We start from the raw sequence: 16868 nt of genomic DNA on the forward strand, positions 1-16868 counted from the left end.
TTCCCCCACAGAATCCATGCAATAAAAAGAAGCAAAAAACCCAAAACAAACCCCAAAACACAGAAGAATCCCACTGAATTTGTTATTTATAAATATTTTGTTTATGTTTTTGTTTAGTTCTATGAAAAACAATGTTTGTGCATTAAAAAAACTTCATTTTGAAGGGGTTTATTTTTTTATAGTTGCTGAAAAGCACATTCTTTGTCAATGTAAAAACAAAAATTCGTTCATTTTTTTTTAAATTCGGCGCATGGTGCCTCTGTTTTGAAAAACTTTCTCTTCCTATGTTGTACACAAGTACACTGTGCTTCTAGGAAATGGGAAAAAAAATATTTTTTCACAGGGACGCCTGTCATGAATGTATATGGTTATGAATTTTTAAATAAATAGTTTTGGGAGGTGGGAATGGGAGCTAAAATGTGTAATACCTTTATTTCATGCTAGACGACAGCCAGAAGCCTGGAACCCACGGCATAACTGAACCACTGAATAAAGACAGAGTGGAACTGATAAAATTTACTGATCCCTACTATTTCCTCCCCCTTTCATGACCAATGTAATTGCTACGATTCTATAGTCCCTTTCTGTCTTGCAAAAGCAGTACTTCCATCATCTGGCAGTGTGGAAATCCAAATGCATAAACATAGGTGTTTTTAAATAATGAGGGACTTCTTATCTACAGGGAAAATGTGTGAACCTCATAGCTGTCATAATAACATCACAGAGCCACATAGTCAATCAGTTTGTACTATTTTGGTGATCTCAGTGAGAGTAAATGATGCTGTGTTGTCCCTGTCCTGAAACTGTGACAGAATGTGCATTGCAACATGCATCGTACCTCATGGTGTTCATCAAAATGTACATTCCATTGAGAGAAATAGGCTGTTTGAATGCACGTTTTAATGGTTCTTCTAAACGCAAATTCTGATGGCCATGCTGTCTGATGCTCCTTTGTTTGCCACTGTTTCATTGCTGGAGCACAGTGCAGCAAAGCAGGAAGGAACGGCATCAGAATTCTCTCCCTGTCCCTGGGGAAATAAAAACCAACACTAAAATGTGGATCATTTTAAAAGGCTTCAAAAATATTGGCAGAATTTCCTCCCTCCCTTCGTTTCGGCTCAGCTGTACTGTTATTCTGGGAAAGCTAACAGCTCTGTGTAAAATTGGTTTTGTTTCTTTTCAGGTGGTAAAAGTCGGAATAGTTGAACAGTCCTCTACGACGTCAGGTAATAACGTCTTTTGACGATGTTATAACTCCTAACCAATGCATGCTGAGGGCATCAGAGCCATGCAATGTGGCCATATGGATAATGCATTTCGTGTTATACAGATTGCAGATATCAGTAAGTACTGTCACATAAGGGTACATATCTTATTTACATGCCTGTACATTCAAGGAACAAGGAGTAAATGGTCCATAACCTTTTCCGATTCCATTTTCAGCAAGATGGGGAGGCAGGAAACAGTGCCATGTTTTATAACACAACAAAGGTGTGTTTTAAAACAACTCAGGGAGACAAATCATTGTGATAACTTCATACAACAAATTGCTATCACAGGTACCACAAAATTTATTTGTGCTTATTTGTACTCTATTATAAAAAGCTTGCACGGCTGAACATGTCAAAATCTAAATGGAGATCTTTTTTCCTGCGAATGAAAAATGGTTTCCAGCTAATTGAAAAATGGGTGAATTCTCCCTGTTTTTAAATCTGATTATCTGCTTAGAAAATGTTGTTGTCTCCCAGACTTTATTAATCCAAGATCTGCTATTCAAACCTTATCCCATTTCTTTACCAGGAACTTTAACTGTGTTGGGCAAGTGTAGGAAGGGTGTTTGGACTTCTTTTATAAATTGCACTTCTCCCATTGCACTTTTATAAATTGTATATATTTTATTTTTTATTTATTTTATTATATTTATATATTCTTTACAAAAATTGAGTCCAATAGCACCTTTAAGACCAACAAAGATTTATTCAAGGTGTGAGTTTTCAAGTGAGGAAGAGTGCCTGCACTCGAAAGCTCACTCCTTGAATAAATTTTTGTTGGTCTTAAAGGTGCTATTGTACCTTTTGTTGTGCTACTTCAAACCAACACGGCTACCCAATATGTATTTCTATAGTTAACCTTGAGTTTTTTTGTTGGGGAAAAAGCGAAGGCAGAATATAAATGTAATTTGTTAATTGGCTGTGCAGGAAATCCAAGCTTCTTTTTCTGAATAACCCATGAGTGTAGACCAGGCTTCAAATTCACAGGTGGTGCTGACTTGTGAGCTTCCTTGCCTCCCTGTTTGTGGTTCTCCCACAGATCTGCCATTGAATGAAAAACAGGATCATGGTGGTGCTGAGACAGGAGCAGCACATTAATAGGACTGTAATGAGAGATGCTTCTGAATGTTTACCCATCCCAGGTTCTCTCCATCCTGTGGAGCTCTGAACTACCTGTTCTTGCTTCAAGCATTAATCATTGCACCCACCCACTCCAGTTGTTTCCTTGTGTTCTATTTGCACAGTTTACTGCCATTTTGTCCCTCTGCGTTTCCCCCTCTCTTCCGCTTCTGTTAATTTATGATGAGGGAACCATGCAAACAAGACAGGCCACATCCCTGTTAACAAGACTTGGTGTTTAAGCAAAGTCCTCAAGCATCATCTTGGCCCTCTACAGAGCTCTGATGAACAAGCAAACTCAGTGTGGCTACCAGTCTTGTGTGGCTCCTGTTTTCCTGTACTCTCAGTCCAGTTGTACATGTATACCCTTGCCTAAGGCTTTTTCCTTTTTTAGTATCAGGACTTGGGGATAATTTATTCTTCTTGATCTACTGCTTCTTTCAGGCACCATTATGTACTTACAGTTCATCAGTCAAGACAGCTCACTTGTTATTCAAAAGAGATGCATGGCTTTGCCACCTGTTGATATTTCACGTGGTATCCCACTAATTTCCCACTTGCCCTAATATCGCCTTTTCCTTTTAGATGACAGTGAGGGAACTTGAGACTGAGTTACATCTTCCCCTCTTGGCATATTTCCAGTGGAGGTCACCAAGCTCTAACTATACCATCTACATTTGTGCACCTTGACATGCAGCCCTAAAATTCCGGTGGTTTAAGTAGTGTCAGATGTTGACTTCAGGCCAGCTGTTTGCACTCAGTGGTGTACATGACATACTCCTGCTTGGAGTAGACCATGCAAAATCACTTTTTCTGATGTATTTCCCTACATTCTGTAACTAAGAGCATCCTGCTCCCAGAATCCCCTAGCGACAACAGAAATGGAAAAATATCTATCAGACTCACTCCAGATATTTCACCCCAGCACCATCCCCATATTTGGGGATTATTATTCTCATGATCGAGGCAGGTCAAAGATGGAAAATAAGCAATCAGATGGATATACAGTTATTGGGGGGGGGATCAGTATTTACTTAATAAGGGTGGCAAATTACATTTATAATCCCATCCTCTGCTGCTGTGATGAGGCTCCAGTAGTCACTGACCATTTCCTGAAGTGAGCAGCTGGATCCATCTTCTCCTCCGCCTTAGCTAATCCTTCCATTAAAAGGTATGTGGAGGAAGGTATCTCAGTTGGCTTGCAGCTTAATTTAGAAGCTGTTTCACCCTTTTAGTGCTTGTAGTCAGTTGACTGAAGCCACCTCGTAGTCTTATTTTGGGTCCAGCTGAGTTATTCTGCCCATCTCCTCACACAGGTTCAGTTAGAGTTCTTCCAGCTCCTTAAATATCTCTTTTTACCTCCCAGGGAATCTTCTTCCCCTTTAGCTGCTTGTTCATCCAGCTCTCTGAAGTACTCAGTTTATTCTTCTCTTTTATGTTCCACTGACTTTGTGTCTTCCCGCAGCCTGCCTTGAATTCTCTTTCCTTTTCTCAGAAATATTCCAACCAATCAAGTGTGGACATTTGCCAAGACTTGTATCTTGACTTGTTCTGGTATTGTCCCACCCTATTGCATACCTTGCAATCTCTCTCAAGTTGTCTCTTCTAGCTGAAGGTCTATCCTGATCTTGAAAATTCTTCTAAGTAACCTTATATCCCCCCCCCCCCCACCCCTAGCAGCAGTCACTAGGCTAAACCAACAGACTAGGCTTTGCATTATTTTTTTAAATATATTTTTTCCTCATCAAACTTCTGTAAATAAATAGAACACAGGTAACAGTAATACATTACTTTGAAATTGCTTCAAACCATGTTCCTCTTTTCTTTTTTCTCCAAAGTTCCAATTCCAAAAGTGATATTAGACATTTGTGCTTGTTAAAATGGAATTATAGTGAAGTACTAATACAGTGCAGAATGAGCCTCTAGAATAGTAAAGGAACAGAGCAGGAAATCTGCTCCTGCCTTGATTGTTATAAAAGATACCAGCCTCATTCAGTGTAATATCGGGAGGGGTCCTAAGCGAAGATCAAATTGTAGCCATGCTTCTCTATCTGTGCCCGTGCACGACTCTTGTAAATGTAATGCTGAAATACTTGCCAGTTAATATTGCTTATATAACCAGCAAAACCTTAGAAGTGCTCCTCTGCTAATTTCATTGTTGCCAGTTCTCCACGCCAGTGGTCCCCAACCTGCGGGCCGCGGCCCAGCGCCGGGCCGCAAAGGCCATGGCGCCGGGCCGCGGCTCCCTCTCCCCGCCCCCCCACCCCCGCAGTAAAAAACTTCCCAGGCCGCAAGCCTGCGGCCCGGGAAGCTTCTTACTGCGGGAGGGCGGGGAGAAGGAATCAGGTCCGGGCCGCGCCCGTGCAGGCCGCGCCGGCGCGGCCCGATCCACGGGCGCGGCCCGCGGGTGCGGCGGGCGCGGCTCGCGGGTACGGCCGGCGGGCGCGGCTCGCGGGTGCGGCCGGCGGGCGCGGCCGGGTGCGGCTGGCGGGCACGGCCGCGGGCGCGGCCCGAAGCGTGGGCGTGGCCCGCGCGGGCGCGGTCCCTGCGGCCGCGGCCCAATGCCCTGCCGGTCCCCAGCCTAAAAAAGGTTGGGGACCACTGCTCCACGCGATGCCAAAAGACATCTGCAGTGATGGTTTGTTGAACGATGCAGATTGCTCTGACTTTTGTAACTTACTGAGGCCAAATATGAAACATGTGTTATAACCAAGAGAACAAAGTTTGACACCTTTAACAAAGTTTTAAAGCCTATTTAGTCTTAATGGACCTGTGCTTCAGAAAATTATGGAGAATCAGTGGCACCTAACACCAAACAGATTATCTTAATTTCCTCTCTCGGTTAATAATAATGGCTTGTTCTGTTCCTCTGCAGAAGCAGATTACACTCATATATCATGTTCATGCCCCAGGACACAAGTTTATTGGAAAACTGTTCAAAGGACAATTTTCATTATTGGAGCGGGGAGCAGGGATTGGTCATTAATTTGCAGCCTGAAATGCATCTCTTAAATTGTGCTGATACATAACTACTGATCACAAAGAAATACCACTCTAACCTCTGAGAGGGTGGCATTTGCATGTTATTGGGAACAACCTAATATGGGCTGGCACCTGAAAATGCTTCTCTAAAATGTGGAAATTGTTATCAGTCAAACTAACAGGAACTAAACGTTCTTTGATTTTTAAATTTTTGTTAGTCAGCTCTTTGAATTTTATCAATAACAAATTGGCCATAATTGGCTGCATTAAAAAAAAAAACTTAAAAATGAGTAACTACTGCTGTGCACATTCTCTTTTGCTCTACATTTATGAACTAGAATTAATTTACTCTGTGTACTGGTTATGTATTATTATCTTTAAAAGAAGTAAGATTAGGATTGCAGAAATTTGAAACCAAGCGAAAATCTGAAAGAAGGCCTAAAGCATTGACATGACATGTTAAATAATGCAAAGATTTCAATGTAACACACAGTCCATCATCCCTTTATTAAAGCATTTCCTTGGATCACTGTGTTATAATGTAGTCTTGTTGCTGTTGTAAAAATATTGTCTTGAATAATTCAATTTGGCTTACTTTGCAAAATGCCAGGAGAGGAGGAGCCAACCTGACCTCTTCAGGCAGGCCATTCCATCGGGTAGGGTCCATGTATATGTGAATGGGCAGTGGCTGATTTTTCCCTGTTTGTGGGGTGGCACTGCAGAAGGCCCTGCTCAGATGAGCAAAGCTCAGGGCAGACCATATGGGAAAGAGGTGCGCCTGCAGACGATGAGGGTCCAAGGCCATGAAGAGTTTTGTATGGGATAGCCCCAGAAACTGATGAGCAGCCAATGGAGTGACTGCAGAATGGTAGTAATGTGCATCTCCTGCCTAGTTCCTGATAATCACCTGGCTGCATTCTGCACCAAATGGAATCTCCCAAGTTGGCCTTGAGGGGAGACTTGTGTAGAATGCATTACAGTAATACTAAGTTTTTAACTGAGTCATCTGAACCCTATTGCATTTGGAAAGTGCAGTTTTAAATTTTCCTTTGGCCTTTCATCCTAATCCTTTGTCTATTGGGATACATTAGCCTTGCCTTCTCTTCTGCCTCTCCTTCTGCGATGTACCTCCTCCACATCTGTCTCTCTTTAGTCCTGCCTTGTTTCTCGTAACTTGATGCGTAAAATGTCCTTAGTTGTTTTCATTTTGTATAGACCCTACAGCTACTGGCATGCTGTGGTGATATAGCTGGAATTCCAGGCAACACCCCACCCCCATTTAATAATTTGCCTTGGAAGAAAACTAATAACCGTAGTAAATGCTCTGGGATACTTTCCATTTCAGCTAGTTTGTCATGTACAGAATATTATTGTCCTTCCCAGTTCCCATACAAGTTACGGTTGTGGGCTGAGCACAAAATGTACAGTGTGAGTTTACAGGGCTTAAAAAAAATACTTAGGAGCCAACCCTTTAATAAAATCAGCTGCAGCTGGGAGCTGTATCACTGCCTGCTACCTTGTGTAGAAACGAGTTCCAAATGTGTAAGAGAGGAATTCTTCATTCTTTGTACTGAACAAGACCTTTGGTCTTTTGGTGAGGCTAGGTATTTTTATGTGGACATCCTTCCATGGTATGCAACTTGGGCTTTTGATGGCCACCTGCTTGGTGTGCAACTGGTGTTCTGCAGACCAACTGCTTGAATCATTCTCTTTAAGGTGACTCGGATGATGCAGCTCCTTGTAGTTCACGTGTCATTTCCTCTACCCCGCCTTCTGTGTCTTCTGCTGTGAAGGACTCTTCCCCTACCCCACCTTCTTCACCGTCTGTCACGGGCAGCTTTTCTTCCTCCAGGTAAAGCAGTTTCTGCCATTCCTTGGGCTCGTGCAACCAAATGCAAAGTATAAATGGGCTTGCTTTATGTGTTTTTTCCCCCCTTGGTTATTCCATCTGTTCTTGTCAGCTGCCCACATTCTCTATCAACACCAACTTTTCATTCTCTCAGGCTGTTTTCAGAAGTTGTAGTGAGGTTTCCTGAGAGTTCTTTCTCTCACAGTACTGCTTCTGTGTTGTCCTGAACATTGTTTCATTACGTTTAACTCGGTGTTCTCTGAAGCGACTGTGAAGCATGCCAAGAAAGCCCTCATGTCATATCACAGACGTTACTATTATCAATTCAGTTTGAGAACCCCGAAGATGATGCCAAGCACAGAAAGAAAGGGAACTTTGCTGAGAGCGCTATATTTGAAAATGCTTTTGTATTGCCTGTCCCTGGAGAACTGTCCCTTTGGACAGGTTAAATATTAGGAGAAGGTAAGTTAAGAAACACTTCTGTTTAGCATGATTATAAAGGAAAAAATTGGAAACTGTTATTTAGGGATGCTTTAGGAATAGGGTGAGAGCGAAATTTCTGTTGGCTGGTCATGCAGATTTCTGATGTAAATACTAAGTTTAAAAAAATCCAATGAATGAATGAATGAATGAATGAATGAATGAATGAATGAATGAATGAATGAATGGATTTGGGTATAGGGTTGTAACCGAAAGCGGGTGCTCCAGTCCTGGACTTACCTAGGTGGGCCTTAGCTACCACAGAAGTTCCTGCTTCATTACAAGCACATCTCTGGTTCCTGTGGCCAGGAAAGCTCCAGTGGATGGCAGCAAGGGGGACAAAAGGTGTGGCTTGATATGGTGGCAGGCCATGGCACAGAACTACACCAGTCCTTTTTGGCCTTGACCAGCTGGCTGGCCCAGCATGAAACAAGGGGGTGGAGGGGAAAGGAACAAACAGGAAACTGTCTGGCCTGAAGCAGGATCACGCCTCCTTTTGAAGCCTCCCAAGGCTGGGCAATTTTGGTCCAAAGGTGATATTTGTGCTGCCTAAAAGTCATAAATGCTACGTAAAGGTAGCCTGTTGGTGGAGAAAAATATTTATCCATTGTATGGTATAAGAAGAACTGTTTTTTGTACCCCGCTTTTGATTACTCGAAGGCGTCTCAAAGCGGCTTGCGCTCATCTACCCTTCCTCTCCCCACAGCAGACACCCTGTGAGGTAGGTGAGGCTGAGAGAGCTCTGAGAGAACTATTACTGGCCCAAGGTCACCCAGCTGGCCGCATGTGAAGGAGTGGGGAATCAAACCCAGTTTTTACATGTATATGCCCCACCACAAGTCTCCTCTCTGGTACAGTTTCTTCTAATTTACCTTTGTGTTTATTTCTTAATACATTCTGAAGTCACAGAATCTAATTAAGAAACTGAAATAGGGGAAAACTCCTGTACTAGATGGGCATGTTAATGAGTTTATAAAGTTTGTAGTGAAAAGGTGACCGACCCCCTTTGTAGAAAAATTATATGTCCAGATGTAAGAACATGGTCTCACTCCCAAAACTTGTGCAGAAGTGAGTATCACAGTAATCCATAAGAAAGGGAAACATCCAGGTTTAATTACATCCTACCATGTCATTTCTTTACTAAATATACTGATTATAAATTTCTCACAATTCTGGTTATCACTTGAACTCTTTTTTGAGTAAATATGATAAAATGGATCAAACAGGATTTCTGAAAGGAAAGTCTCTTTTGGAATATTAGGAGACTTATCAACTTTACTAATTTAGTTAGTATATAGCCATGTCCTACATTATTATGTTTTATAGATTCAGAGAAAGCATTTGATCATATCAAATGGAATTATTTCAGAATGTTTTAAAGGCTTTTGGCTTGGGGAGATTGCAATGATGCTGGAGGCCCAGGGTGTCCTACTTTTAATATTAACAACGAAAAAAAATCATCTTTAATTTATAATTGAAATTGTTTTTCAGAGAAACAAAGGTTCCTTATTGCAACTTTGGCTTACAATTCTGGGAGCCATTTGTAGCAGCAGTGGCCAAGGTACATTCTAGCGGAACCATAATAATGGTGAAGTTCATTTCAACTTGTGCCCATTAGTAACTTCTAATGTGGTGACTTTCTTTGATAATATGTTTACAGAATAGTTGTCTAATACAGGTCAGCTGAAGTAAGGCAACAGAGAAGAGAAGAACGGGGGCCAAAATCACATTTGTGGAACTCAGTGTGGACCACAGTCTCCGTTACTACCTTTATTCCTTTAATTCCCTTGGAAGCACGTTGATTAACAAATCTGGAGCAACAGAAGATTCTCATTGTTCTCATTTTCATTTTTTGGACACAAGACTGAAATTTATTTCACTATTGCCAGAGTGATCTAAGGATCCTTATCATTGAGCAAAGGCGATAGAGTTTCCAGGGTGCAAGGGGACAATTGATTAGATACTTAATATAATCATCCCTTATATCCTGGTAGAACCATCCTTATCCATTGTTGCTCCTCCATATATTTATGAAACAGACTGGGGGGTGGGACATGTCTGGCTGTCCAAGTTAGAATAGGGCCAATCAGGGTGCAGCCAGCTTTGCCCTGATTGGCCCTACCCCTGCAACTCCCGCCCTATGTCCCTGGACTCTAGCCTCTTTGCTCTCAGAAATGCCTCAGTGCCTGGAGACAGCAGCAGGTAAGGGGAGAGGGCCCTGGGCAAAGGGTTGTGATGGAGGACTTGCTAATGAGGGCCTCTTGGCCTGCTAGGCTGGGCCTGCTGACGAGGGCCTCCCGGCCTGCTGACTGCCTGCTAAGGAGCTCTGTCCAAGCCCTGATAACGAACTGCCCAACTTGATCCAGCTGCAATCTGCGGCCCAAAGCTACCTTAATCTGACTGGCCATGGGCCGGGGGGGGGGGGCCCTTTCAAGGCCGGTTCTTAGGAATGGGCTTTGAAGCTAGTTGATAGTATAACATTCAGTCTTGTGAATAAGAAAGCTCTGTGGTATCATGGGATAGTAAGATAGAACATACAGAGGAGGGTAAAGTTTTCTTGGGGAAAAGACCAAAATACAGGACAGTTACCAAGTGGATATCATTGTTTTGCAGTGAACAGTGGATAAGAGAATAGCATGCATGAGCTAGTATGAGGAGCAATCAAAATAAAATAATATATGAGATAATGAAATATTGTAACAGAAATGAGACAGACCACATAAATGTCTTGACACCATAACAGGTGAAGCTATTTTTCTCAGGGCTGTTTTTAGTACATGGGGTGATCATCACAAGTTGAGAAACAACGTAGAGCTTTTAGTGTCAGGTTCATTATATGTAGAAAGAAAAGGGCAGGGAACTGTCCTTGCATCGAGAGAGTGGAGCTAGGCTAGGAATGTGGAATGATGCTTACTTTCCACAAGTGTACAGACCTCAGAGTGCAGAAATGATTATGTGCAAGGGGACTATGTGCCGTTATCATGATTATCAATGGCATCAACTCTACAGGGTGGGTTGGTGGGAATAATAACTGCATGGATAATGTCTCTGCACTTTGACTTTCATACACAGTTCAGTACCTTATTTTGTGTATCTCATTTTTCATATAACATCTTTGCAGATTGCATTTGAAAAGGGGCATATTAAAAGCACAAGACAAAGTTTGTAGAATACCATTGTGTGAGGAACACTACCATGTATGCAGTGTACCATTAACAGCAGTTCCAGCTTGTTCACAGAATTCCATAAACTCAGGGAAAGGACTCCACTGAAGTTTCTGTGGATTCCTTCAACAGTGCATTAGCTACCCAAGAGTACCTCTCCTTTATTCCTATCTCATGGTTGCTGAAGGGGCTTCCTTACTGTTGTCATCCTTGCATTTGTGGGGCAGACATATTCTTGGAGCCTTTGAGGTATTGCAGTTGAGAGGAATCATAATTCCTTCCTCTGACACACATTATCTAAGGAGAAAGATTTCAGGGAGAAAACTCAGTCATGGAAAATTGTTCTGATGACCCCATCTAACTGTTCATGTTACTCTTCAGACGTTGCTCTCGTGTCAGTTTTCATCTGGTAAAGACTACTTTTGTTATGTACCATTTAAGGGGCGAAGCAGCATGGTTTAAAAATATAAACTGCATTTTGTTCCCAGCATTCTGTTTTGAAGGTGCATATTTGTACATGAGCACATGTCTAGTTCTTATCTGACATAAATCTGTGTTAAGGATCAAATGTATATGAGCCATAAGATCATTGATGAGGCTGACATCTATTGGAAAACAAACACGTGTGTGTCTCATGTGATGTTTTGTCATTGGGAAATACCATGAAATGCTTGGATTTGAGAGGTAAATCTTGGTGGAAATGGTTAAACAGTCTTTCTTGAATGCCTGCTTTTTGTTCTCTCTGTTTGCGTCGGAAGTTGCTGTGCTTGTCGCAGTTTATAGACAGAAGTCTTTTTGTCCTTTCTTTTAGCCAGAGTTTTGGTATGGAGTTGATGGGACTACAAGTGGATTACTGGATTGCAACTCATCCTTTGGAGAAGAAAAGAGACGTAGAGAAAAAAGAACCCTCTACTGCTAAGAACACACTGAAGTGCACTTTCCGGTCTCTCCAGGTCAGCCGGCTCCCTGCAAGTGGGGAAGCTGGAGCCACTCCAACAATGTCAATGACAGTTGTCACAAAGGAAAAGAACAAAAAAGGTGTGGGGAAAGATCTCCTTGGAGCTAATCCATACTGACTAGATTTTCTTCTACTGTCACTAGCAGCCCAGTACTAAGGGTGTGCATTCTGTAAATCTGAGCCAAAAAAATACCCCCCAAATATCTGATAGGTATTTTTTTAACATTAATTGAACCATATTTTTCAGCCATTTTTGGGACTGCCCGATAGCTGTAGTTGAAGTGCATTTAGGGGGATCTCAGTCTCTTCAAACATGTTCGGAGTGAACTCTCAACTGGGAGAAGGCATTTAAAGGGATTGCCAGCCCTTTAAATACCTTTGGTTCACTTGTGCATTGTTGTGGCTTGCAAAATGGTGATGATGTTATCAGCTCAGTCATGTCTGACCCTCAATGATTATATGGTATTTAAATTTTAAAGGGGCCACATTTTGCTTATGGTTTAAATGCCTTTCTCTTCATTGGAAACAATGGAGGATGATGGAAGCACCCTCTTTGTGGGGCCCCATAGAATTATACCCATGGTCAGGTCTTTGCGGACCAGATACTCCTGGATTGATTCTCTGTTAGAGCTTATTGACTATAATGGTCCCCATAGGCTATAATGGAGCAGAAAAAAATTGGCATTCACTAATATTTACTGAATCCAATTCCTGTGTCTGTATTGGGATTCAGGAATATTGGGAAATAACTGATTTTTGGGGGGGGTTCAATATACCTGAACCGGAAAAATAACATTTTATGGGGTTTTTTTTCCCATACCCCTACCGAATACTGATGGAAGGGATATCATTGTTGGAGAGCTGATTTTACCTGATATGCTTTTAATCACATCACAGTTGCCAGCTAACTTTGGCATGTTCAAGCTGGCCAAGTTGTACTTGGTGCTGTCTTTACAGATCACACTGTCAATAAGGTCATGTTCACTCTCTCCCATGAACTACAGACAAGCCCAGTAACACCTTAAGAGGCCAACAAGATTTTCAGGATATAAGCTTCATACCAAGGGTCAGGACTCCCTTCTTTTTTTGAAAGCTTGTACCCCAAAACTTTGTTGGTCCCTAAGGCAGGGGTAGTCAACCTGTGGTCCTCCAGATGTTCATGGACTACAATTCCCAGGAGCCCCTGCCAGCAAACGCTGGCAGGGGCTCATGGGAATTGTAGTCCCGGACATCTGGAGAACCACAGGTTGACTACCCCTGCCCTAAGGTGCTACTGGTTTCAGATCTAGCTCTTCTGTTGCAGGCCAATATAGCTGCCCTCCTGAAATTCTCTCATAGGGTGTTTCTGACTAGCTTCCCATGATTATGAGTATTTATTTGACTAGGGCTTTTTTCCCTGTGATGTAGAATATGCCTGTTGCTTGGCATTACTCCTTAGAAGTGACTGGTCTGTCTTGGCCAATGCATTGAAGAAAGCCTGACACCTTGATACTGTTCAGTAACCGGAGGTGGTTTGAAGAAACTTTATATAAAGTTTCAGCAATAAGAAAAGAATATAATATGTTATACCAAGGAAATGCAAGCCACTTGAATGTATAGGTGGTAGATTGCTAGTCATGCATAGTGGGGTCTTCTCACACACCACTCTAGATTTGCAGACATACTGAGGGACTAAAACTCCTGGTTTACAGCCACTAAGTGCTGGTTTATTTCGGAAATAGATGCCCAAAGCAGAGTGCTCTGTAGGACGACCATCTAGAAGAGTGCTGTGTTTTCCAAGGGCATCTGTTGAGACAAATATGATAATTCAAGCTGTAAGCTTTACTTGCCCTCAACATCTGTAGTAGAAATAAAGAATCCATTTTGTAATATGTAGCTCAAAATATTCTCCTGCATTAGTATCAAGGTCCTCTGGGCATTCAGAGACTCCCTCAAAGAAAAACTGCTGTGATGTTTTGAAACTTCTCTCTGATTTTTTTCTAGTGATGTTTCTGCCTAAGAAAACAAAAGACAAGGAATTTGATGCGAAGAGCCAATGTATTGAAGGGATCAGTCGCTTGATTTGCACAGCAAAGCATCAGCAAACTATGTTACGGGGTAAGTGTTCATCAAGTGGGACTCCAACACTGTCCCTTCTAAGAGAGCCAGCTTGGTGTAGTGGTTAGGAGTGTAGATTTCTAATCTGGTGAGCCGGGTTTGAATCTGCGCTCCCCCACATGCAACTAGCTGGGTAACCTTGGACTCGCCATGGCACTGAGAAAACTGCTCTGACCAAGCAATAATATCAGGGCTCTCTCAGCCCAACCCACCTCACAGGGTGTCTGTTGTGGGGAGGGGAAAGGGAAGGCGATTGTAAGCCGCTCTGAGACTCCTTTGGGTAGAGAAAAGCAGCATATAATAACCAATTCTTCTTTTTCTTCTTCTTAAGGAAGTCTGCCTTACTTCCTGTGGAGGTTTGAGAGTCAATCAGTACAGAATGGACTGGTGCCTTTCGGAGTCATGGAGCAGTCCGTGTACTCCTGACAAAGTAGATTCCCATTAGAGGAGAGAGGGGAGTCAGTTGTCATCTCATCTGCATATTAAACCATCTGTCTGCTGTCAAAATTAGCTTGGGGTCAGATCACTGTGGAAATAGGTTGACAGATTCTTGAGAAAGTGTTTTTCAGGGCCGGTGCTTTGTGCTTCATGCATTGACATTCAATACTCAGTCTGGTCATTCTTGACTCTGCTCTAGGAAGTTCCAACTCCTCTCATCAGATGTCAGCATCAGTCCTGACTCTTAAGATATGTCTTGGCTATCAATATGCCTAACCCTGGATATACCTTGGCTATCAATATATCTTACCCTGGAGTATTGGAGTACCAATATACCTCAATATCTTCGGTGCCCTTTTAAGGAAGAAACAGGAAGTAGGGTCTGTTTGTATTTTAATAAAGGTTTTGACAATGTTCTTGTAAGGTTGTTGAGATACAGACTAGACCCCTTTGCCATTAGGTGGATCAAGGCTTGATTGGTAGATCGTACCCAAAGGGTGATACTTCGTGTTCCCCATCTACCTAGAGAGAAGTGAAAAGTGGGGTGCCATAGCATTCTGTTTCGGGTCCAGTGCTGTTTAACATCATTATAGGCTACTTAGTTCAGGGAGTTCAGAATGTGCTTATCAAGTTTGTGGATGATACTAAACTGGGTGAGGTAGTTAATACCTTGGAAGATACAATTAGGATGCAGCTGGATTTAGATAGGATAGAGCAGAGTTAGTCAACCTGTGGTCCTCCAGATGTCCATTGACTACAATTCCCATGAGCCCCTGCCAGCGTTTGCTGGCAGGGGCTCATGAGAATTATAGTCCATGAACATCTGGAGGACCACAGGTTGGCTACCCCTGGGATAGAGGATTGGGAGAAGACAAATAAAATAAAATAGTGACAAGTATAAAGTGTTGTACTTGGGCAGTAAAATTCCACTATATAAACTTCCGTCAGAGTGCCTTGATGGCTTCTGTAGCCCATTTGGTTCTTAGGGGCAGAGGAGGTCTCTTAGGAATGTTGCTTGTTGGGTTCCTACAGGCAGTTTTAATAGTTTGTTGTCTTTTTAAATAAATAAAATAATCATTATTTTATTTGTACATTGCCCCATCCTGCCAGCTCGGAGCAATTAGCAACATTCTAAAAACCATACGTAGCAAAATATAACAACAATAAACAGCAGTCTTAGATTTTAAGCTACCTTTCAGAATTAGGGGGGGTATCTCTTGGTGGATATTTCAAGTAGGTTGGCCAGTATTTCTTGATGTTATTGTTTGGCTTCAACCATAGGCCTGGTAGAATTGCTCAGTTTTGCGGGCTCTCCGGGATTGTATAAGATCCTAGAGGGCTCTGATCTTCTTAGGCAGAACATTCCACCAGGCTGGTGCCAAGGCCAAAAAAATAATTATGTTGTTTTTAATCTGAACCCCCCTTGGAGTCTAGTTGCCTGGGAGAAAGGTGGCGTTATAAATGCTCTAAATAAATATATTCTGGGAACAAACAGGTGGCCACATGTCTGAATGAAACAGACCAACCCCAATGCAAGGAAGAGAGCCAAGAGGAAAATCATCTTAATCCTTGTTCTATGAAACAAGGAGATTAGTTTTAGTTGCTATAAACCAGTGGTCCCCAATCCCCTGGCCGGGGACCGATCCATGGATCAGTCAGTACCGGGCTGCGGCTCCTCCTCATCCTCCTCCCCGGCTGCTGCCTTGACGGCTGCCCTGCCACTCTGCCACTGGCTCATCTTTGGTGCTCTCCAGTGGCCGCCATGGCTGGGGCTCTGCCTCGGCGTGGCACTGTGCAGCTGCTGCTGGCAGTGCCCCCCAGCGGGCAGCGGGAAGTCAGGGGCACCAGTGGGAAAGGAAGCAGAGCAGGGGCTCAGGTGGCGGCGACATGACTCGGCAAAAGACTACCCCCCTCCCCGGGCCTCAGTAAAATTGTTAAGTGTTGACCGGTCCCCGGTGATAAAAAGGTGGGGGACCACTGCTATAAACTGAGTCAGGGATTCTCCACCAGGTATCCATTAGTTAGTTCTCTTATGGTTTCTGCACCTGGGAAGGGTTGGAGCCTGCACACCTGCTCCCACCTTAAACCTCCCCTTAATCCTCCTTAAGCCTGCCTGTTAACATGAGTGGTGATGTCACTTCTGGGGTGTTTGGCAGGGAGGCCTGGCCAGCTAACACCACTTCCGGGGCTCCTCAAAGCCTGAAACATTTTTTCGAGGGCTCCTCCATGGTCAAAGGGTTGAAAAAGGCTGCTCTAAGTAAAGAGTCTAATCCTTGACATTTTGTTTCCTTCTCTTGTACAATAGCTGTTGCTTTCTTCCATGTGGTGTCTATGCTTGGCTACCACCTTTACCAAAGAACCTCTTTGACAGTTCTGGCAAGGGGCTAGTCACCTTGCTTGTCTTTATAAAGCAAGGGTCCCCAACACTGTGCCTGCCCATAGCTATTCTGCTGCCCAGCAGAAAGTAGGCTGGGCAGGGTGAGGTTTTTGCCCTGCGAGGCTTCTAGTTG

The 16868-nt window shown here is 43.0% G+C and overlaps 1 protein-coding gene across 3 annotated transcripts in view; it reads left to right on the forward strand.

The window, feature by feature from the left end:
• The window catches only part of PACS2 (phosphofurin acidic cluster sorting protein 2), a 76757-nt gene that overhangs the window by 54030 nt on the left and 5859 nt on the right, over positions 1-16868 (forward strand). For all 3 annotated transcript variants that reach the window (XM_077309524.1, XM_077309525.1, XM_077309527.1), the window contains 4 exons: positions 1184-1226; positions 7089-7224; positions 11677-11903; positions 13807-13920. In XM_077309524.1, the coding sequence (XP_077165639.1) occupies positions 1184-1226; positions 7089-7224; positions 11677-11903; positions 13807-13920 (520 nt within the window). The remainder of the gene's footprint in view (positions 1-1183; positions 1227-7088; positions 7225-11676; positions 11904-13806; positions 13921-16868) is intronic.

The sequence above is a fragment of the Paroedura picta genome, chromosome 14 (genome assembly GCF_049243985.1).
Source record: "Paroedura picta isolate Pp20150507F chromosome 14, Ppicta_v3.0, whole genome shotgun sequence".
In the NCBI taxonomy this organism is placed as follows: Eukaryota; Metazoa; Chordata; class Lepidosauria; order Squamata; family Gekkonidae; genus Paroedura; species Paroedura picta.